General features: G+C 41.1%; 1 protein-coding gene across 7 annotated transcripts; it reads left to right on the forward strand.

The window, feature by feature from the left end:
• Positions 1-1393: 1393 nt before the first annotated feature.
• nap1l1 (nucleosome assembly protein 1-like 1) lies at positions 1394-23219 on the forward strand. 7 transcript variants are annotated; one of them, XM_069519432.1, is made up of 16 exons: positions 1394-1552; positions 6686-6724; positions 7199-7287; positions 9580-9682; positions 12727-12868; positions 13555-13647; positions 14011-14139; positions 14345-14416; positions 14514-14653; positions 15838-15983; positions 16082-16101; positions 16950-17072; positions 17410-17442; positions 17597-17647; positions 19436-19472; positions 21417-23219. In XM_069519432.1, the coding sequence occupies exons 2-15, from the start codon at positions 6708-6710 to the stop codon at positions 19439-19441; spliced, it is 1164 nt and encodes a 387-aa protein (XP_069375533.1). In that variant the 5' UTR covers positions 1394-1552; positions 6686-6707; the 3' UTR covers positions 19442-19472; positions 21417-23219. The 7 variants fall into 7 exon arrangements, with proteins under 7 accessions (XP_069375533.1, XP_069375534.1, XP_019955453.1 ...); XM_069519433.1 differs by having other exon boundaries at positions 21420-23219; XM_069519434.1 differs by having other exon boundaries at positions 1401-1552; positions 13555-13635.
• The last annotated feature ends 1251 nt before the right edge of the window (positions 23220-24470 follow it).

A 24470-nucleotide genomic window follows, 5' to 3' on the forward strand; every position in this document is an offset into this window, starting at 1 on the left:
ACAGACGAATCTCTCTGAAATCCTCACAGACAATTTCATCTGTATAACGTAGGTCAGGGATTTCTAAATTCATGAACAAATCAGCATGTATTCTCCTGGAAACCAACCGAGAATACTTTTTTCCTCTCATATTGTGGGATACTGAACACAAATGATGCAGTTATTCACACTCTGGAACATCTCCTCCATGAGTTTTGTTGGTTTTGACAAGTGAGAAAATTCCAATTGAAACTGTGACATACCTGAGAGCATGAGATATTTTCATCGAGGGTTTCACCTGCAGCAACTACAAGAGAACTGAGCAAAATGAAGTGAGTCACGGCTGAGAACCTGGCATGAACACCTGAGAAGGAGGAAGGCTACAGAAAAAAACGTGGCTGCTTGTGGTAATGTCTTGGTTTGCTGTGAACACACCTAACTTAATTACTAGATACATGTACATGGTGTCAACAATTGGCACAGTATTGAGACAGGAGCCAGTTTGATGATTTTGATATCTGTCGGCAGGAGAGGGGGTTGCGGCTTCTCACTGGCTGGACAACAACATAATTTATAACTCAGCCACTGCAGTGGTACAGAATGCAAATAGGATGCAAATTCTTCAGGCCCATGTATCCTTTGGCAGGTCTACTGCTGCTCATTATCATAAAGCCCACTGTATGTCAGGCAGGATTACGGGGAAATAAAATCCTATCTAGAATTGTCAAATGGCTGATGAAAGTCATGATGTGGTCGGAAAGTTTTAAAGAAAAACTATAGCTTTTTCCAAGGTCAGTGATGAACCTTCAGGTTTGAATCATGACATCACTTCATTGAAGACGTAATTATTGTAAATAATCAATAATAATGAAATTAATAATGTTCTGGTGAAATTAAAGGTGGTTATAACAGTGTGAGTCCCAGTGAGGAGGAGGAGGAGGAGGAGAGATTGTGGTGCTTGATGATTGTGATGATGATGAAGATGATGATGATGAAGATGATGATTGAGATTATGGTGCTTGATGATGGTGATGATGATGATTGTTGATGATGATGATGGTGCTTGATAATGATGATGAAGGTGGTGATGATGATGATGATGGTGGTGCTTGATAATGATGATGAAGGTGGTGATGATGATGATGATGATGATGATGATGATTATTGATGATGATGGTGCTTGATGATGAAGATGATGATGTTAATGATGATGATGGTGCTTGATGATGATGATAAAGACGATGATGATGACGATGTTAATGATAATGAAGATGATGATGTTAATGATGATGAAGATGATGATGATGGTGGTGCTTGATGATGATGATTGTGATGATGATGATCTCTCTCTCCCCTGTGCCTCCCCCCCGGGGCGCCCTCGCCTCTGCCCCTCCCATGAGCAGCGTTGCCTCGGTGACTGCCAGTTTACGTGATGACGTAGGATGTATATGAGCGCAGGCGGCGGGATCTCGCTCCCTTTTACCGCCATCGGAGCGGAGTGTCTTTCTTCCCCGGGACCGCTTCACTGCGCAGCGCCGTCTAAACCTGTCCAGCCTCCGGCCACAGAGAGAAGGTAAGGGACTGGACTCTGGACGCGGCCTCGGCGCCGACGCCCCAGAACTTGTGCGTCGTCTCGGAAGTTAAAACCCCGGTTGAGCCGCTTTATCCAGCGGACGGCGGAGGGAGACGGTTCGGTCTCTGCTAATGCTACCGAGCAAGTGAGACAGCGGCAGCAGCCATCGAGCATGGCTCCACCATGATGTGTTAACGATACACGCGATAAAAAAAAATATCAAACAATCATCTGTATTCTCTTTCCGGGGATTAACCCGAGAATTACAGCATTGATGGAAACAACAACACGTCAAATAGTTCCTGTAATTGTCATCGTTATTCGACATTTGTTGACACGTGTCTTGTATCTTGTATTTTCTGGACTCGACCTTAATTATTTGGAGGATGATCCTCAGGGCGGGGAAGTGGGGGACGAGACTCTGGACTTTTAGGGACGCGGCGCACCGCGGCTGCTTCCAATGGCTCACACGGCAGCATGACACAACAAAAGCGGCTTCAAACGTGCTACAGGAGCCCGTGGCACCACTTGTCCACTGGCCCACATTCTCATAGCCACAGTCTGTCGAGGCTGGTCCTCCCACTGGCTCAGACCCGGGTAGTGCGCATCAAGCTAGCAGCGCGCAAGCTAGCTTAACTAGCCGGACAGAGCGAGGCAGCGCGTTGACAAGACCGGGCACAGGCCGGCTAAAGTTAGCCAGTTTACTAGCCGGGGGGTTTGTGAAGGACGCGAGGGGACGTTTATTCAATTGACGTCTCAGCAGCTGCCTTGTTTGGGCTGCATGGAGTTGCAAATATGTCAAGAGTTAAGAGCGAGCAGGCTCCCACCCTGCGCTTTTTGTTAGTCATTGGCGGCTTGCTAGACTTGAGCATGCAACACGTGGTCGCTGGGCAGGATTAGGGGTGGGGGGGGGAGGCTGGTACCAGAGAGGAGAAGTGTGTGTGATCAGTCTGATGGTTCACTGGTACACAAGAAGCTCTCACACAGAACTGATCATATGTACTGTCTAGTAGTATCTGCCGGCCTTTTGTCTTGACATATGTGAAGGTGATTCATATGTCCCATGTGTGTGGAGGAGTGACAGGTCAAACTCAACATGTGCAGCTGTGATGTTCCCACATGTTATCAGAGCAATCTCCTATCATGTTTCAAGACTTGGACAGATGCTTGATTCCTTGTGGAGATAGATGGTGGTTCTGATTGAGATGCATGACACAATAACACGTCGTATTGAGATATTCAATCACATGCAGGCATATTAGGAACCTTAGTATCAGCAAATGATAAAGAATAAATGTTCATTCTAACTCCTCTCAGACATCATCGGTGTAAAAAGTAGAGCCTAGTCTCCCAGCGTACATTTATTTCTGTCCATCTATAAAGTACTGCAAATTGACTGGAAAAATCCCTGTCATCGCATTTTACGCAACAACAGTGTATTTGAAAAATGTGTGCTCCTGCTTGCTAAGAGCTTTCCCATCAATAATTTGGCATTATAGAGAAGACAAGATGGCTGTGTTGTTGGGTGTCATCTTACCCCAGATATTGTAGCGAGATAACAGGGGCCATGTGCAGTCATTCACTTTGGGATCATGTCGACTGAAAAGTGAAAGCTTCAAAATGTGTCGCCGTTTCAAGGAAATGACAGAATGAAGCTCTCAGTTGAGATGAAATAGGATTTGATGAAAGCCATAAATACACACACACACACACTCTTTATCACTTGTACCCTCATGAAGGACGAAACTGTTTGATCTGTTGTGGATTTTATTTTGAGATGTGTGAACTGTCACTACAGCTCTGTGGTTGAATATTGTCACTGTATAAGTAAAATGTAGGACAGCTAAGATATGCAGGGATGTTGATGATTTGATGGCTTTCCTTAAAAATATTTTCGTCGTGCTCATTTAAAGAAAAATCCCAACGGCCTTAATATCTCTTGGTTTTGGTTTAGATTGTTGGTCCCCTGTGAGGAACAGTTTCATCTCAGTGGGTGACTCAAGATGTTCTGAGTTTGGGGCCTTGGAGCCTGAGCTGCTGTGAAGTGATGCAATTCAAAAAGCCACTGACTGTGGGATGATGGGTGAATGTAGCTGAACACTTGACAGGATGGTAAACCCGTAGGTGGGCAGCTGCTAGACCTGGATTAGGAACCTTTGCCACAGTCTCAAGCTTTATTTTATGAAAAGAAAGAGTTTGTATTGGGATTATAGGATACAGATGTCTTACCTGGCACAGAGACTGTGGGACTCTGGGTTAGGGTTGGGCGGTGTGGTTGAAGTCGGCAAAACAAGTTTGTTTATACTGAGTGTATTACCCAAGATTTTATCTTTTACGGTAATATCAATACGTTTGCCAGAATTGTTCATAGTCACTAATTGGTATTCAGAGTAATCCTGTTATGAACAACAATTTTCATGATTGATTACTCTGTCAGCTCTTTTAATAAATCAGTGAATAATTGTTTTGTTCAACCACCTGTCTAAAGGCCAAACAATGTCCATTGATTTTGCAGATTGACTTATCAGTTAATCCACTAATCATTCTAATGCTTCTTCAAAGCAATGAACCATGTTTGACTGTATGAGATGAGACCCAACTCTTGATATTTTTCTACAACAGTTACCAAGTATTAGGTTACAATTTCATCAACCTTCTTTTGAATTGTTAATTGTAGAAAGCAGTTAAAATGTTTGCAAACTATTTGAAATGAAATAATTAGGCGTTTTGTAATTGTGCAAAATGTCTACTGTTTGAATTGATTTTATTGCAGAGGAGAGTGAACATAGACCTGTTTTTGCATTTTGATTTCAGGAAGAAATTGAAAACCTTGCATAAACATGTATTGGACAGATCAGCTGCTGCCTTTGACCACACCTTCTATTCTGTTAGAAGCCTCTTCCAACATTTTTAAAAAGCCAACAGATGAGTAAGGAGCTGAAACTGGGAGGCATGGCTGCATAGTTTGCATCATGGGAGAGACTGACTGTCCGCCGCAGTTTAGCATGGACAGTGACACAGAGCAGGTTGTTGGAGCTAACAAGCCATGAGAAGCTCCTGTCAGACTCACTGCTGGCAGAACAGGGAGTCCAGCAGAGCTTTGACAGTCACTAGAAGCACATTAATGGCCCCTTGAGAGAGCTGCTATGTGAGAAGTGCTACCTCTGCTTTAGCTCAGCTAAACTACAAGAATTTCTCCTCTGTCTGTTGGGGAGTGTCGTCTTTCTTGTGCTCATTTACACCACACTGCTGATGGGCGGTGTGGACAGAGGGATAGGTAGGACAGACCCATACAACACAACAGTACACTTCCCTCAGGATCAATAGAGAATCTAACATTTAAACTCAGTTTATAATTTGATATTTTGAAACATGCATTCGAGTGTTTTGTATCTTTGCTTTGTATCTGTGTTGATCCAGCACCAGTGTTGAAAATCTCTACCACTTCAGATTAACAGCTGATGTGGCTCAGTTACATTTGACAGGCAAATTTTCTCCCAGTCTATTATTCAGTGCAAGGCTTTAGGTTTGAGTTACAGCCACCTCAGTGAGTTTTGACACGGCCACTTCCAGGTCCTGATCTGTTGCCTTGCTTTCTTGTAGTAGTGCTGTGCAATACGACCAGAACTCCAAAACTGATATCTGTCATTTCATATCCAGATAACAATTTCACCTTATAGCACATTTTCAGCAGATTCATTTTCTAGTTTATCTAGTAGTGTCACAAAGAAATAAAAAATAGAACACAATATTAAATGATAGACATTATTCTATCATAACACAACATACATCCTAATGGTTGCCTATTGTAAATCCAAGTTTCCCCTGACCTGAATGTGCTTGCATTTTACATTATCCACAACATAGTCATAGACATTGAGTTATATTCAGTGCTTATAATAATACTTATAAATGTGCTTTGCAGAGATGTATTTTTCCAGTCTCGGTCAGAACAAAGTGCAGATCAATTGTTTTGTGAGGGACGTCCTGATTTACTCAAACTGTTGTGGAATAAAGTGCTTGATTTATCTGAACTCCTCCCTAGACAGTGCAGATGCCTGACAAACAAGTCCTGAGTTATGTTTCCAAGCAGCAGAAGAAACCTTTACCTAACTACTATAATGTGGAAGAAATGTATTGGGTCGTGTTCAAGAGCAGGCATTTTCCACTGTAAAACGTGAACTTGTGAGACTTTGAGAATGGACACAAACCACTGAATAGCTGTCATCATGATGGTGACAGTGGCATCTTCATCATCCCAACCCCAGTGCTGATCATTTTCACTTCTGTTGACATTTCAAATGTTATATTACACGTGAGATTGTTCCCTTTACAAGGGAACAGAGTCAGACTCCATCCATTGAAAAGTTTAAGTGTATGCTCCTCTTAACAGTGACTGGTAGACTTCATAGAGGTGAAGCATACATTAAGAAGTGTTTCTGTTTTGCTGATTTGACGAGATTTAAATGGCTGAATTTGTTCAAACGGCCTCTGTGTCTTGTAGAGCTTAAGATGAAGAAACCACCTTGGATCTTTCATCATATGCAGAATGTTTGCTGCATATTGTTCATTTTTTTATGCAGTTTCCTTTGTACGTGGTAGTGCACACAGCAATCATTTGCATGAGTAGGATTACCTTCAACGCTCATTTTTATTTGACTTCCAACAAAATGTTAGGGTGCAAAGCTTTTACTGCCATTATGTAAAAAAAAAAAAATAGGTTGAGTGATGGGAAGGGGGGTGTTTTGCCACATATCTAAATGTTAAGTTTAATGATTAACTGGAACCGTCTTGGGCATTCATTAATGTTTTTACTGAACCCAAGGCATGCTGGATGTGTACACCTGCATCTTGTCTTGCCAGATGTGTCGAATCCCTTTACGTTTAAAGAGGTGTGAATCCCATCAGAGCTAACCTTTAATGTGGGAATGTTTTATTAGTGTTTTGTAATTAAGTCAAATGAACTCACTATGCCATCACCCCTGCAGTGCTGTAAGCAATTTAAAATAAGCGCTAAAGTGTATTTGTAAATGCTGTGTGACCCAGATCTGGTGACAGTATATGTTGATCAAAAGTAATTAATCTGTTCTTCAGTATTTCAAAACTAATTATTTTCTTTTGTTTTTTTTCTAGCATCACCTGAGACTCAGCTAAAATGGCAGACATTGACAAGTGAGTACATTTTCCCTCAGTGATGACTGAAAACACTTGGCCTCTCCTCCACCTGTCTCTTCTTCTGCTTTTGGGTGTATGTCTTGTCCCTGAAGTAGCCTCCAGGGGTCAGTGACGGTTAAAATGATAGATACACCAGCTGTGACATCACTGATGTAGGTGTGGTACAACATATTCAAACCCACAGGGGAGCACACTGTCCTTCATCGATGCGGTGACAGAAAATAATCGATTCATATTTTCCGCTACGTTCATTGTTGTAGCAATGTCCTGCCGCTGAATCATTATAACCACTAGTTTGCATTCTGAGGGACCCCTCCGATCATTGGAACTCAAAACTCAAATTTGTCAAAAGGTGCTGTGACTGGACAAAGCCTCAAAGTCAGATTGGTTGTATTTGCTTTAATTGACTGTTTAACACCTGAGTGTCTGTTTTGTCTGACCTTCCCGTCTTCCCTCTGTCTCCCCGAGCAGCAAAGACCAGGCTGAAATGGACCCAGCAGATATGGAGGATGTGGAGGAAGTGGAAGAAGAGGAGACTGGAGAAGATGAAAACAGCAAAGGTGAGCCTCTCTGCCAAAAGTTCAGAAATGTTAAAGGATTCAGGTTATATAAAAATGTTTGTACTATGTTTTGTTTTTGAACTGAGGAGTTATTTGCATGAAATGATTTTAAAATTGTAGTGAGAAGCTGGGAGGCACTAATCCATTTTATTTTAGGATCAGGATGCTGTTTATGCATCCTTTTGATGCTCGTTAAATGATTCAGACGGCTCCAATGTGTAAGCCCACTTCTGGCTCATTGTAGATAGATATAGATGGGTGTTTGGCCTTTTCTATTTATAGCAAGATTTAGAAAGTGTTTTAGAAGGCAGACTTGATTAAAGGCTCGTTCTGACTCAGTGCAAGTGATCTGTCATAACGACCACACACTCAGGAAAGTCGTACAAGAAGTCTGAAAGCTGAGGTGAGATTAGAAATGCATGAGTAATACACAGACCGCTGGTGTTAACGTGCGTCGCAAACTCTTGTTAAGAAACCACTCATATAACACACTGACACATCAAGGCTGCTATGAGACACGAGTAACTAACTAAGAAGACCTGCATGTCTCCGCTCTGAAGATTTGTGAAAGTGAACTGATGTTTCTAATCCAAAGGTGAAAATATATCTGCTGAAATAAAGTATAAATTATACAGTAACTCTTCCTCAAGTTTATTCACTGTCGACAGTTTTGCTTTTTTTTCTTAAAAAGGGGATGCATAAATGTTTTTGTTAAAAATGCATGTCAGTGGTTGGAACAGAGCTTTCCATTAGGGGCCGACTATTCCAGAAATGCAGTAAGGGTGTTGCATTTTCCATATACGCCACAGACATTATTGTGTCTCAGTGAATTAATTAAATTTCTTTTATTTACACTCATGCTGTGCTTGTTTAAAATGTGCCTGTCTGTAGGGGGATTGGCGCACATAAATCCCGATTGCAGCTTTCTTGAGAGCATCATCCTGAAAACTTAAAGCTCGACACTGCTCTTTGGGTTCAGAGCAACACACATGCCATGACATAAATGTGTCCCCTCCTTCAGTTGAGTTCCAGCTTTCTTAAAACTCTGGCATGTGCGCAGTGCAAATTATCCAGGTGCTACACTGGCCTCAGTGGCGTAGCTCCACATTTTTCTTCAAATCAAGCAATGTGTAGAAAAGAGATGTTGAAGCTCCCTCGAGAACATCCCTTCCCAAAAACAGCTAGCACCGCACTTCCTTGGACCCGCAGCAAAACATCCAGGAAGTTTGAAGTCGATGGGCTGTTGATGATTAAAGCAAACTACAGACATTTGTAGGTAATTGTGCTTTAATTGTTAGAGTAGAGCCATCTCTTCAGAAGCATGTTAAAGTACCATAGAGCAATCATACAACAAGCAGCTGTCAATTGATTTCTACTCTATAAATGATTGAATTAAAGATATTTACTTGCTGCTTCATGAAAATTACAGGCTACAAACATTTATAGATTCTGTTTAAACCTGCAAGGGCCAAATGTTGATAGTTGTAGGATACATTTCGAGTGGAGTACCTTTTTATGTTAGAAAGTGTAGGGATGTCACTAGAGAAATAAATTATACCCACTTGCTATGTTGACACAGTGGTTATGTAATGTCTGTACATATCACCTTTCTGTGGTGGCAGCGGCTGATTCTCACTGATTTCTCCACCCAAAGTGGTATTTTGTATCCAATCATTCAGCCAGTACCTCTTTTGTGATTTTTAGACCAGCGTGAGTCTTTTTATTTTACTGGAAGCAAAGTCTTGGACAGCAAGATCTATTTGAGCTTCTAACACACCACAAGCAAAATGGCCAGGGTGTGCCAACAGAGAAAAGTGACTTCCAGTCTCTTTAATCTTCTCACCTGCCAGCGGCAATCAGACTGAGCTTTGATTAGCAATGTGTTGGAGACTCACTTCGTACCATATGTCACCTGTCTGCTTTTACAAAAGGAGAGCAGCATTTATTATTGGTGACTGGCACCTCTTGTGTCTCTGCTGCATTGGCATGTTAATAAGTGGACTTGATTCAGGCTGTTATTTACTCAAATGAACAACAAAGTATGCAGGAAGGTGATGGAGAGATTAAAACGGCTCTTGTACTCTGCGGTGCCATTATTCTGTGATGTGCACTATAACTCAGGAAAACTCAGCTGTTGTTTAAGGCTCAGGTCACATTACTGAGTAGAAAGAGTTCAATTTGTGCTTGCCTTTGATTCCTGTCCCAAATATGACCAAAATGACTCTTTCATACCTCCTGAATTTGTCTGCCTTCATCTTACACGTTGGACTTTTCTGTGTTTTGTGTGCTCAGCTCGTCAGCTGACTGTGCAGATGATGCAGAATCCACAGATCCTGGCTGCGCTGCAGGAGAGGCTGGACGGGCTGAACGGCTCACCATCGGGGTACATGGAGAGGTGAGGAATGACACATCTTGATCTTGATCTTGGCTCTTTTGTCACGTAGCAGAATTTGGCTGCAGCATCATTCAGAAGTTCAGCATCTCTAAGGACATGAAAGTAGGGAAGTTGCTTTTAAGTCATTTATCTGCCTCATGGGGGCCGACATCAGCCAATACCAGTTATCTCATAATGCCAGATATCAGTCCAGTTAATCAGTCGACCGATTACTCAGTCTGTTGCTACTTTTACAACAGCCGACCTGATCATTTAATCTTTTGGCAAAGGGCTGTTAAAAACGCTTTATTGGCCAAAACTGCAGTATTTTATTTTCATCATAACATTTCCTTTTATTATTCACATTTGTTGTTTTTGTAAAATCTTAATCTTGGTAGCATTCAACCATGCCTTTTCATTATGTTGCTTTGGGCTATGATTCAGAGGTTGAGAATGTTTTTGCTCGTCAAACTGCTTACATATTAGGTTAATTAGTTTTCTAAATGGTGACTGTTCCTTGTTGACTAGATATATTTTTAGGCAACTTAAGTTCAGGTGAAGTTCAGTCATTCTTATCTGTAGCAGCAGTGTTCCACTTAAACATGAAGATGCATTCAACGTGATACTCAATAGCTGAGCCCATACTGAGTTTACAGTCAGGTTTCATTGTACTGCTGAGTCTCTCACATGAGGGGAATGTCAAACCTCAGCTCACATTAGGTCAGGTATTAGCCGTCTCTATAACAGCGAAGCAAGAGGGAAAACTGGCTCAGTGTCAGAGACATCACTTTGTGCAGAGCGGCTTAAAAGGCAGCCAGTCGACAGCCTGTGTCATACACAGCCATTGTTTAGCTTGAATTTGATTGGCTCAGTTCAAGGATAGAAGATGGAGAACAGTACGGGCAACCTGTTCCCTACTTATCAATCAGCCAGTGTATCCTCAGACGTAATCCTTACCTACTAAAACACTGGAGACAGAAAAGTTTGACAGCAGCGTCAAAAAAGACAATTGTCCTTTCCCTGCAAAAACAAAAGGAAAATGGCAAACAGAGCTTTTCTCCTGTACTGTATCTACAAATCTACAGCAATTGGTAAACAAGGCCCTTATTCTAAGTGCATACTAATACAGTGTCTTTAAAAAGCCACCACCGGGCTTCACAGGTACTGTTCTAAAGTCCCATTGACACCCCAGTGATCACAGCCTTCTGTTAGTTGATTCTACCACTGTGTGATCTGAATGTATCAGCGCGATGACTTCAGTCTTTTTGTAAAAGCCCTCAGTGCAGAAGTACAGACATGACATGAGATGCTGTGCATGTAGTCGTGTGTTGTGGCTGCAGGGCTTTGCTTCCCACTGTTCCTCAGCCAAACCATAAGGAAGCAGAACTTTGATCCACTTGTCAAATAAAAGTCAACCAGGAACTCATCAGTTTGATCATCGAGGCACCTGGGACAAAACATGCATCCAGAATAGTTTTCATTTACCATCCTGCAGAGAAACCTAACTCTGTGAAAAACTCAACAGTCTTTAGAGGGTTTAGACTTTATTGTTGCACTATGAAGTATTATTATTTTTTATATGAATATGTTAAAAATAATTTACATTGATTGGATATTAATTAACTACACTGTCTTATTCAGCCAGTTTATATATATATATATATATATATATATATATATATATACAAGATAAGGTGGACAAATGAGAGCTCTGGAATAGATGATAACAGATATTTGAAACCTGTAGTTATTAAATATATACAAGATGTAATCACAGAAGTTCCCATTGGTCCTGACGTTGAGATGGCCATAATCCCTAAACAAGCCGGTCTTGTTTGGGCTCAAATAATTTATTATTAATGGATAAATAATGTTGTTAATTGATTCAGTAGGTGAAACTATTTCAGCAGTAAATATTTGTCATATACATTATTATACATCATATTTTTAGCTTTTGGACTTGAAATAAAATAAGCAATCTAACCTTTATTTATTTATTATATTTATTTATGGTCTGTTAAGGGGGGTGTTGAGTTGGTGGCAATTAATTACAGTGCAATTTAAAAGGCTTTTTAAAAGGCAATTTTAATATTCTTTATTATGATGTTGAGGAAGCCACTCTGTTATTCAGAGCAGGAATCTGGCCATGAATCCCTCAAGCTTAAAACAATAAATCTGTCTACAAATAAGACACAGCTTCCTCAATGCTAAATGAAGCAAATGTCAATAAAATGTGTTCTTGGCACGGTTTCAGTTTGTTTAAAAAGCGTCCTCGGAAGGCCACCCTGGCTCGTTGGAGATCCTCTGGGGAGAGTGCTCCCCTGCAGTGTGTCGCTCTGCTCTAAAGCTCTCAGCAGATTAACTTCAGAGGCAGGGTCCTCTCTGTTACCACGTCCTCCAAATTAAGCACATTTTGTCCCATGTTTTTAAATTTAGAAGCCTGGAAGTAAAAGAAAAGCACAATAACAAATTATGTACACATCTATTTTTAGGTTTCACATTTCACTGTGGTTGCACGAACTCAGCAGTCCAACTGTTTTCACTTAAATTCCATGATATTCACTGATTTAGAGTTCATATATTAGTTTTGATTGGACAGGACAATGTTATATACTTCTCCCATTAGGGAAATAATAATTATTACAAATTATATTGTTATTATATATTGTTTCTGCATTAACAAATGCCATTCTAAGTTTTATAATTACCCTATGTCGACGTGTCACAAGTCAACACATACTAATATCGTCATGTTTGAGTACCATAATTTGAAAGACAAGTTTTCATGACAGGCTGCATCCACATTACTGAATTTTAGTTAGAAGACACATCAAGGCCTGGTCACACATGCTTGAATGCGAAACAAATATTACAGATCTGAGATCAGTTGTAGCCTTTAAACCACACAAAATATCAAGTACTCATACCATGTCTTTCCTGTTTACTTTTTAATCTCCTACTCATAGTTGAGGACATGCGGTAGATCAAAACTTCTGAGTGCCAGGACCTTCTTATTTCCCCCCAGCATTCCTCTCACAACTTTTCTGCTTCTGTCTGTCCCACAGTTTACCAAAGGTTGTGAAGAGACGCGTAAACGCCCTGAAAAACCTGCAGGTGAAGTGTGCCCACATTGAGGCCAAGTTCTACGAAGAAGTACATGAACTGGAGAGGAAGTACGCAGCTCTCTACCAACCCCTGTTTGACAAAGTACGTCACATTCTTTATCCTTAATTTGCGATTCGACAATGTTTATGCAGCCGCGTTGCGTGTTTGTTTGTGTTGGATGTTAAGTGTTTATCAGTGTTCAGAGTAACTGCACAAGAAAACATAATGCATGTGATAAATTCTTTATCAAATACACAACATGCTTGATGCGGTCTCACTTCCACAGAATCTGCAGCAAGATCAGAGATGAAACAAAGGCCTTGTCATTGATGTGGGAATAAAACACTTCCTGTTGTTACACTGATTAAAGATGGAGTTTTCATACTTCTGTAGGTCACATGACTCAGCAGAACTGATGTTGTTCAGTAAGGTAGAATGACCCTGCTCTAAACTTTTATGTGCGAGGAGCGATTTTGTTGACGGTCAACCCACATGTTTCCCACATCCCTAATGCAGCACATCAGGCACATTTGTTTTCATGAAAACAAACCAGGGATTGAAGGAGTGGCCGGTGTTTTCATTATCTCCCCTTCCAGTGAAAATAGCAGGGCAGGATCACTGAAACAACTTCCTCTTGATTTAACAGAAAACCTTATTTTCTTTGTGTTTGTAATTTTACATTTCTTTAAGAATCCCATCACATGATGGAACACAGAGATAATGGAGTAATGCGCATTACTTTAGAGCCACAGGTACAAACTCTTAACCTTCTCCTCTCCCGTTGACAGAGAAGTGACATCGTGAAAGCAGCTTACGAGCCCACAGATGAGGAATGTGAATGGAAGGCAGATGAGGAGGAAGAGCTGACCGTAAGTAAGCAGGTACAGGTGACGTTTACACACCTGCATGCTTCCTGTCGGGCTGAATTCTTATCTTTCTGCTTACATTTTATGCATGTGCCCTCTTTGCTAAACCAGAATTCAATAAAGTTCACTTCATAAAATGGAAGCATTGCATGCAGCTAATAATGAAAGACTAGGATTTGAATGTAAGTCGTAGAGCGGCATCGGACTTGATGAAATCAGTTTAATGATTTATTGCTGCTAAAATTGTAGCTATTCTGTGGCTATTCACCTTCTCCCCAGTGCTATCATCCTGGGTGAAAATCTTGTGTTGACATAGTGAAAAAGAGCAAGTGGTTGGGCAAGCCTTATTTTGAAGAGGAAAATGTCTCCTTCAATCAGGATGAAATGAAGGAGAAGGCCAAACTAGAGGAGGAGAAGAAGGACGAGGAGAAGGAGGACCCCAAAGGCATCCCCGAGTTCTGGTTAACGGTTTTCAAAAACGTGGACCTGCTCAGTGACATGCTGCAGGTAGGCTGATCCAGACGGCTCCTGACGAGCCAGACAAAATGGGTCACAGTCGAGCAATGAAAAATCAGGGTGTGCTTCCACCTGCTGGCCAAGTAGCGCAGCACAGGGGTTTGAAAGGGGGTATAACAAAGTGTGTGGCACATTGCCTCTTTTCTTTCTCGTTTTCTGGATGATCTAACGCTCTGGTGCTGTCTCTCTTCTTCAGGAACATGATGAGCCCATCCTTAAACATTTACAAGACATTAAAGTTAAATTCTCAGATCCAGGACAGCCCATGGTGAGTAAGCTGACACTCGTGTAAATAGCTTAAAGCGATCTGCTCATTTGCCAAGTGAGTTGTATTCAACCCTGTCTTTTTTGCGTTCTTCACCCAGAGCTTCACGTTAGAGTTCCACTTTGAGGCCAACGACTTCTTCACAAACACAGTGTTGACAAAAACCTACAAGATGAGGTCAGAGCCCGACGAGAGCGACCCCTTTTCTTTTGACGGCCCAGAAATCATGTGCTGCACAGGGTGAGTACAGTTCCGAATTCTGTTGTTTAATCAGGCCATCTGTCATTTGTGTTGCATTATGCTGTCGTGAATTTGATTAAGCAAGCGAAAGAATTAGCATTTGCTTTTTCCTGTTTTTCAGTTATGTGTCTCTTTCACCAGAGCTGCAACAATTACTCAAATAACATTCCCTCGATTCAAATAATAAATCCGAACAGACTACTGCTCAGTGGTCAGTTTGTCCCAGAAAGCATTGTTACTCTTGCACAACATGCTTATGCTACGTACGTGTCTGTCACATGCTTGAATGACATAAGACCTGAGAAAATAGCGAGTAGCAAAACCGAGAGGTGAGCCCCAGAAAAAAAAGTAGCATGATCGTCGGTACAAGCTTTGTGGACATGCTGATTTAGTTCCTTGGATTTGAATAGTTTGTTTAAGGGGAAAATGGTCATTATTGGTGTTTAGCCGAGCTTCTGCGAGGTAGAGCATGTCCATATTGACAACCTTTTTTTAGTATTTGAATGCGTTATGGCTCGTTGCTGTGTGTAATGTTGATCGGGTCACCCATGGGTTTAGTGTACAGACACATGTCTGTTGATCTGTTTGTTTCTAATTGGAAAACACTATACTGTGACAGCGAATCAGTGGCCAAGCTTACCTGCCAACCCCTGGTTTAGATAAATATGTTGTTTTGGGCATTAAGCAGAGCTTCTGACCATTACGTGTGTATGCAGAATGACAGTGTGTCTTATATTAAGTATGCTTTTATGATATGTAAGTTACACATACTGCTTGAATAATCAATGGAATACACAAAAACTAAAATAATTGATAGTTTCAGCCCTAAGTTTAACATTAATTTGTTTTGCGATGGTCTTCATTTTGTAAATTAGATAATTTGTTGTCATTCTGTCAGAGTTTATTATTCTGTTTATAATGTCAGCCTCCTTTTTATACATGAGCTGTTATTTATTAACCCCCCCCCCCCCCCCCCCACACACAGCATCCAATATAGTCTTCACCAAACATTTTCTCATCATGACCTCATTATTTTCTGACTCATCTTTATGTGACCTCACCACTTGCATTCCTAAAATAAATCTAAGCTGATTTATTTTAATCTCTAATTAGATTTGACATTTTAAAATGTTGGATACTGACGTTGCTTTCTGACGCTGCCTCCTCCTCCTGTTCCACCACAGTTGCACGATTGACTGGACAAAGGGCAAGAACGTCACGTTGAAAACCATTAAGAAGAAACAGAAGCACAAGGGTCGCGGCACCGTCAGGACAGTCACCAAAACAGTCCCCAACGACTCCTTCTTCAACTTCTTCACTCCACCAGAGGGTAAGAACGATGGGGCAGGAATATGAGGGATTATTTAATCATGGAATGACATTTACTGTTTATTTAAACAAACCATATCTATTCTTCTTCTTTCACAGTTCCAGAAAGTGGAGAACTGGTAAGTCATTGTTCTTCCACTTTATGTATTTGTTTGTTTAAAACCGTGTTTCACTGACGCCATCACTAGATAATTCCACTTCCATCTTTCCAAATTTGCAGAAGTGAAGAAATTAATCATTTGCTGTTTTTTATTGATCTGATATGTCACCAAACTCCAGAAAGCTTGCACTTGTTTTTAAACGTGGCTGAAATCCGATGCCTTATATCATCAGTACTAATACCAAAACCCTATATACTGCCTGTCAAAGAACTCAAGCACCTCTTCTCCCCCTTTAATTCAATTTCGGTGATTTAACTTGATTTGAAATGGAAGAATAATCAGTCTTTTAAAGCACCCAGTTGTAGTTGGGATGCAGAGAAAATGGAAATAGAAAAGTAGGTTTTATTGTTATGGCTTATTCACTGCATGCCCAGTGCTTGCCTTTCATACAGGCAGTTACAGTTAGTTTTACTACTTTTAACGTTAATCAGTTTTTCTAGTCATAGTTCTGAGATGAGCCAGAATCACAGGTTTTATTTGGTTTTAGTGCAAGGTAAAATCCACATGTTGGGAATTGAACCTCGATGAAGATTACTTTTTTTATATTAAGTTGCAGTGCTTTGTGGGCTGTATGGGAAAAGTTTCTTCCACGATGATTGGAAATACTTGGTGAAAGTATAAAAATAATTTATCACGTGTAAGATATATCTTTATAGATATACATATATAACTTCCTAACAAACTCTAATACACACTGAATACCTGGAGCTGTATTGAACTGCTTCATGCTGCTTAAAATCTCAGTGTAGTGCATCTTTAGGGGAGACTACCGGACATGCACAAATCAAATGTCTGTCTTTCTTCAGGACGAGGACTCGGAGGCAGTTCTGGCTGCTGACTTTGAAATCGGCCACTTCATCCGTGAGCGGATCGTACCTCGGGCCGTGCTCTACTTCACAGGAGAGGCCATAGAGGATGACGATGACGATGTGAGTATCGCTTATTCCGTTGGGCGGAACGTGACTGCACACTGATTTTCAGCAGTTAAGGCTACATCCATAATACTACGTTTTCATTTGATAATGCATGAACTTGGCTATGGGTATGTTTGGAAAAGCTGCTGGGCCCAGTTCAGTTTGAAAACGTCTTGGCTGTGTTTTAGTCTGGACGAGCAGAAACAGTGATGTTTGGAAACAATGACTTAGACGACGTTGTATCATGGATGTAGCCTGAGATAACATTGCTAAGTTCCTTGGCAGTTGTGTATTCTTCATTAAAAATGTGACGGTTTAGGTTTCTAACTAATCCTCCCTTTTGTTCTTACAGTACGATGAAGAGGGGGAGGAGGCTGATGATGAGGTGAGACTACTTAGGGCACTGCACAGTTAACTAGTGAGACTGTTGACCACAGTGAGATGTAGTTTTATTGTTGTTGTAAACGTGAATATGAGCTTATTATGGTTGTTGGGGGGAACCCATTAGACTGACGTCTCTGTGCTGTGTGTGTGTGTAGGAAGGTGAGGAGGAGGCTGATGAGGAGAACGACCCTGACTATGATCCCAAGGTGAGTTCACCCCCCAGCACACACACTCCCCCCTCCCTCTAAAGATCTCTGGTGTCCTGAGAGAGACCTTACTCAGCTATTCTCAACTTAGTTGGCTCAGGATGCTCTGGAGGCCATGGATAGCCTGCAGTGATCTCTCAGAACCTTTTGCCAGTTCATGAGTAAATGTTTTGTCGTTATCACAGTAAGAAACTTTTCGCACGACACCACCCGGTGCCCTCTGGGCGTCCTGAGCTGCAGGAAGAGAATGGCTGTCTTAAATTGACTTGTCAGATTTCAACATACAGAGTACATACTGTCAAATGCATCTCATTTTGCTTCAGCTTTTATTTTGTTGTCATGATCTAATTTGGCCCCTGGACTAAGACAGAACGAAACATTCTTGTTGTTCACCATGGTTTTAAACTTATCTTTACTTGTATTTTAAGCATGCCTTTTCACCAGTCAATTAAGTCTGACTGCTGCATGTTGTTACTAAAACCTGAAACTTAACTATAAGCAACACACAGATCCGGCATGCTTGAAAGAAATTAACCCATTAAGCCCTAAAGTGCAGAATAAAAACCCTATCAAACTCAAGTGTTGTTTGAAAACAACAACCTCGAACCATTTTCTGAAGAACTGACAGAATTGCCAAGTTTCTGAACAGTAGGAGACGTGTGTATATATAGAGAAATAAAAAAACATAGTAGCTTCAATATTTGTCTTTAATTGTAAATCATTGCCTTTTCGCAAATGTTCATGAACATCGTCCAGGTCTGAAGCTTCTTCATTGTTTTTATTTTTGCTGTACTCTGCTTCAATATCGCTCCCAGCGCTTAGATCATCAGCCATTGTCGAAACACAACCTAAACACTTTTTGCAGGCCGAGACCACTAACAAACAAACTGCATTTCCCATAATCCATTTTGCCTTTCCTGCAAGTATTTTAGCAAACTGTGATGTATTACATCACAAACACTTTGGCTCAGACGATCTTTCTGCCACGTCTGGTTTTGCTTGTGGTAATCGGACAAAGCTGGATGACACTCGAGGAGGATACGCAAAACAGCCAACTTGTGTACGCGTTGTTCACAGCAAATATATACCGCAGACCTAAAACACACTGGTGCTCATCCAGCTCTAAAGGAAATGGCACATGTGGTCTTATTTTGGTATTTTCATGCATATATGGCATCAGGTCTAAATGGGTTAATAAGTTGATATGAACACTGCTGCCTCATGTAGTTGCATTATTTTCTGTTGGAAAACCGTGGCACAATTGTAAAAATGTAGATGGGTGGATGAAGCGCAAACCTGCGGAGGCTTGCTGTAATTCCACCGAGACAAATAACCGGTCCTCTCCTGTCGGCTCTGTTTATTCACTGGTTTCTGTGTCACTGCTTTAATGATGCAGCTAATTTAGCTTTAAAACTATGAATAAGCAGAGTGAACAAAAGCAGCGCAAGCTCCATTAAACCGAATCCCTTGATGCATAATGTGCTTATAGTGTAAAGCTAAACTTTTTAATGGCTGTTGCACATTTTGTGTGAGTCCACATACACAAGCTTAGGGCTTCTTGAAGTCCATCCTTATTGATTTGGTTCGAAATCAAACACTTCACACTACACGATGTAAACCAGCATGACCTCTGCTTCTTCTTTGCTAAGCAAAAAAAAACATCTTTGACATTCTGTATTCTGCTAGTTTTGCTTTTTTTATTTATTTTTTTCCTATTCATCAATGTTTCTTCATCTTCGATCACTTTGGCATCTTTTGTCAGCTACTCTTTAAATTTTTCCTCACTAGGTTTAAATGGTGACAGTAGAAAAATAACCCTGTCCTGGTAGGTAAAGCTTGTGAATTGTCAGCTTACTACCATCACACCCCCACCTCTTTTCTTTCCCTCCTGTTTTTCCATCGTGCATCCATCTCTCTGCACCCCCCGCCCCATCCATGAGCACCCCTTTTCTCTTCTGCCGCCGTGCTGCACCCTCCCGATCTACTAACACACCGGTTTGTCGTTGGTTGTTTTGAAGTTTGACCCATATTAAGCTCTGCATTTGCACCTGTATCACTTCTGTATGTTGAAAATAGTCCGACCTTCCCTTTTCTTTTCCTCCACCATGTTGAACTTCTCCCGTCTACAAATGTCATCTGTTTTTTTTCATTTATTTTTATTTGTCAGGATGAGGATTTGTCTGCCATGAATTCTGAGTTTTATTTGTGGATGTTTGTTTCATTGAATCACCATTGGTCCATTTCTTCATGTTTTTATGTTCTTCCCTTTTCCACATTAGTTCTGTCTGCTCCCTTGTCTCTATAGATCTGCTTTTAATGCTGGTATAATGGCCTTGAATGTGTCTGTCTGCCTAAGACCTAACCAATCGTGAGCAAATATCCACAATACAAGGAAATAGTTTTCTATATGTGTGAGAGTGCCATCGTTACATTTATAATCGGAAACACTATTTCTGGCAACGGATTTTAAAAACATGTCTCGCAAGGTCTTTAAACAGATGATACATTCTAGTCTGCATTTGCTCTGGTGAAACTTCAGTGTATACTGTCACACTAAAGCTAATATTTCTGTCCTCAAAACCTTCTGCGGTCACTAAAGTATCCTAAAGGCCAGTTGTGTTTCACAGTGGTGAAAATGACCTTGCACTGTGCAGTCAGTACGACATCAGGCCATGGACAGCAGCCTGAACAGCTGCAGTGTGCCGTCCCCTCTACAAGTGTCTAATGTCTGCTGGAAGGACGCCCTTCCCCCGGATATGATGGCCTCTTAATTATCTCCCTGTCTGACACACTCAAGTGTTTCCTGTGCTTTTGACAGCTAATTAATTTGAGCTCAGCGGCCTGAGGGTTGTGTTTAAAGTGTTTACATTTATCACCCAGTTGTAGCAACACCAAAAATAAGCAGCACTGGCAGACATCCGTTTCAAATAGATCCTTAATATGTAGACATCGCCTCCGTGAGTATTATAATCTTTACATACTCATAAAATATACGCTATTGGACTTCTGTCCTGATATTGGGTTTTCTATCAGCCAACATGAAGAACTTGAATCAGTCACAGTGGAGATAAAGTGATTTAACAAGTTATCAGACCAAGTCCTTAAACGTGGACTGTTGTTGGTTGTAGCCAATGCATTGTCCAGACGTGTGTTATGAGTGGACTGAAGCTTATCACAGATAGACCTGTGACATCTTCGGCACCATTGTTGCCATACCCCTCCCTCACTGTGTATCCTTTCTGTTCCTCCACTGCTGTAAAAAGACAACAATAGGAAAGGAATCTAGTCCAGTTATTGTTTGTAGCTTTGCCTTGATGCTGTGGATAGCAAAATAATCAGATAGAGATGGAACAAAGATCTGTGGAGGGATAAGGACCAGGGACATTGCAGATCATGGTTGGCATCTAAATCCTTAAACCTCAGGGGCCACCATGTGGTGCAGATGTCTTATTTCTACCTGCTGATCTATACACATCTGAAGTCATAGCCCCAATAAACACGCCCAACCCCAGTTATCTCAGTCAACATGTCACTCATTTCGTTCATACGTGGTTTGTTTTGTCTTAAAGAAAACTCTTTTAAGCTTTGCTCAAAATAGTTGGGACATGACACTTCAGACTCTATTTAGATGTCTGAAAGCGTGTTTAATGTTTTAGGTGTTGAAGTGGCTTGGCTGTGTGTAGTGTGTGAAGTGTGTCTAAGTGTGTGTCCTGAGTGATTTTCATATTAACAGCTCCCTCCTCCTCCTCATCCCTGTGATTTCTTCCAGAAGGATGCAGCCCCCCCAGCTGAGTGCAAGCAGCAGTGAAGCCTGGCCTGGCTGTCTTGAGGATCAACTGCACTGTAACGGCTTCTCAAATTAAGAAATCCTAAAAAGAGGAAAAAAATATATAAAAAAAAAATAGTTACTTACCGCCTTATAATGTTTTGTATTTTTCTTGGTAGAGAATTTGAAGAAAAAAAAGGTTTCAAGATTTTTGTTACAAAACCTCATGGTAATATACTGGGAGCTGTGTGGCTCAATATACATAGTATTTTACTAGACCTGTTTTTCCTTCTCTTCCTCCTTCTCTGTAAAATAGATAGAATACAGGAAAAAAACTTCCCTCAAAAAGCATGAACTTGTTTCTTCACTGCTAAACTAGTTTGGGTTCTTGTGAAGTCTTTTGTTGTATTTGCTCTTAGACAACAGCTGTGGTTTAGACTGCATCATGGTGACGTCAATTTATAAACTCCCCCTTTCCTCCTCTCGCTCCTACCAAAGTTAGCTCTGGTTGTTCAAGGTGAATCTTTTTTTTTTTTTAATATATATTCTTAACGGGGGCCTTTAGCACTTGTAAAAAGCATTGTAGCATTTCCAGCTCTGGAGATGGAGGACAGATGGGCGACCGGCAGCCGGGTGTCCACTCCAGTTTTTACAATCTTGCTGAGTGTGGGATCTCAACCACGTTCCACTCTTGATACATTCCAGTGAGCAGACTGGCTGGCACCTTCGGTACCCTTCTCTCAAAACGAGTCCTCGTCTCTCGTCGAAACCGATCAGAAGTGAAGTTAGTTTTAACTTTATCATATCCCACCTGGTCAAGTCTCTTTAACATTCCAGAGAATTCTTTAGATGAGCAAGGCCGTCAGACAGTTTGGCAGGATGGCGAGTTCAGGCCTCTTCGCCCCAGTATTCCAGTGCTTCAGGCTCCTTGTAGGCTCACAGTAGCGTGGCTGTTGTTTCTCTTGCACTTTGTACTAGTGTGTGGTGTGCCAGTGGCGTCCTATCATCTGTGATCTGAGTATTCCTTATGAGCAGCACTTTGACCACCCCCCTGCCTCAAAGGGAACAGGGAGGGTGCTGATATCTCACTCAACGGATGGTTCAACTCGTGCTACGTAAGCGTGCCACCTTTCTTACCGGGGGAGACGCCGCACTTGGCCTGTTTCTGAAAACAGCGATGTTGGGCAGATGTAGCACAGCAAATGACGAGGAAAGATTTTTCAAGCGTTTATCGACATGTCAGGTTCACCAAACCCCGCCCCCCCCCCTTTTTTCTCTCCTCAGTTTAAGACATTTACCTCTGGTGTTGCCAATTAGTGACTGGTCAGGTGACCCATGGAACTTAGTCTAGGCCCTGAGCTCCATGTTCATTTTATCACTGTGAAAGAGAGAGGGCAAACGTGACGAGGCCATTGCATGTCCAGTGACCGACCACCCGCCCCACCCAGACCCTCCCTTCGTTACCCAGAAGGCCTCAGAGAAGCACGTCAGAGCAATATTTAAAGTAAGGAGGGGGGGACCAAGAATAAACCGTAGCCTGCCTCCTTCCCAGTCAATTCTTAATGCCTTTTTAGTTGTGAAAACAGCCATGTGTTGGTTGTTGGGCAGCATCGTGTCCACTGTGGAGAGCCAGGGTACTTCTCATTCTGCAGGGAGTATTCAAATCCTGTTCATTGGAAAAGGACGTGACAGGGTTCTGTAGGGTCCCTCCGAGCAGCTGTTGTCAAGGCAAAATGCTATGCTACAAAAATACTAATGTACTCAATAACTGTACGTGTATGTTCATGAATAAATTGGATAAACATGTCTCGTGGTTGACTTGTTTTTTTGCTCCTCATCAAGGTAATTTGAGCAAATGCTTTAATAGAAAGCCTTTTGCCAGCAGAGGGCGCCATTGCTGCGAGATGCTTCACTTCTAAAAGTGGTTTACAGTTCAATTTAACACATTACCAAATAAAATAAAATAAAATACCACCTAAACAGTAGAGAGACATTTGACTTGGTGATGTAGAGACGAACAGAACAAGAAACTTCAAACTGCATCAGAACATTTGTTACAAATGGTTCACACCTACAACCTTGGTGAGGAAAAAACACTCATTATAAATTCAAATTAAATTCAACTGTCAATCAGTTCAGCCTGTAGTCAGTATATTATATAACAATGATTTTAAATAACTGATTTTGCACACTCTCCTTTCTTTAAGGAGAGAAGGCAAAGCAGCCACAGTGAAAATACAGTTAGACCTGAGGATTTGATTGACAGCCCGTTTTCAGTGCTCTATATTAAACTGATTATGAAGAAGCAGCATCATGATTTAGATGTTCAGGTTGAATTTAACACATTGAAATTCATGTGCTGTTTGTATGCAGGTGTGTAAATAGTGTGTGTATAGATAAAGATATTGATTTGTTTGTTCATATGTGTATGTTGATATACATAGATTGTGTGTGTATGTCTGTATATGTTTATATCATGTGTATGTACACATACAGTATATATAGTTACGCCCCATGATTGCCCTAACCCTAACATGTAAAATCACTGAACAACACAGACACACACCATGTTAAAATCCCATGCTGAGGCCCAGCAGCCCCACGCTGGAAGCCTCCCTGATCCTGACACAGTTTTAAAGAACCTCAGTCCACTGAGCAGGTTCACCTCATTGATGACTGATCGGTTAATCAGGGTGGAGCTGGAGGAGAGACAAGAGAAACACAGGGACACAGTCATACATACATTCACATTCAGCCTTAACAATATATACATTCAAAAAGATTGTATGGTTTGTGAGACAAATATGTGCATACACATAAGATATGGGTATATATGTATGTCTGTGTTGATTAAATTTGATTGTGCATATGTCTGTGTGTATACATGAATATATATATATAATATGAACTATAATGAAGTGTGTACTGTACTGATGTGTAATATACACACATGAAATGTGTGTGTGTGAAGAGAAGATGATTGCTCCATCATGTATCTGTCTCTCTCATCATGTCACATTAAAATGACAGTGGTTTAGAATGTGCAGCTCTCAGTGA

Source organism: Paralichthys olivaceus, chromosome 23 (assembly GCF_024713975.1).
Source record: "Paralichthys olivaceus isolate ysfri-2021 chromosome 23, ASM2471397v2, whole genome shotgun sequence".
In the NCBI taxonomy this organism is placed as follows: Eukaryota; Metazoa; Chordata; class Actinopteri; order Pleuronectiformes; family Paralichthyidae; genus Paralichthys; species Paralichthys olivaceus.

Bases quoted from the DNA above. Each gene is read 5' to 3' on its own strand.
- nap1l1 (XM_020099894.2), top strand. The intron at 14,654-15,837 runs GTGAGTACAGTT...GTTCCACCACAG, and splicing joins GAAATCATGTGCTGCACAGG to TTGCACGATTGACTGGACAA. The intron at 17,073-17,409 runs GTGAGTATCGCT...TTGTTCTTACAG, and splicing joins TAGAGGATGACGATGACGAT to TACGATGAAGAGGGGGAGGA.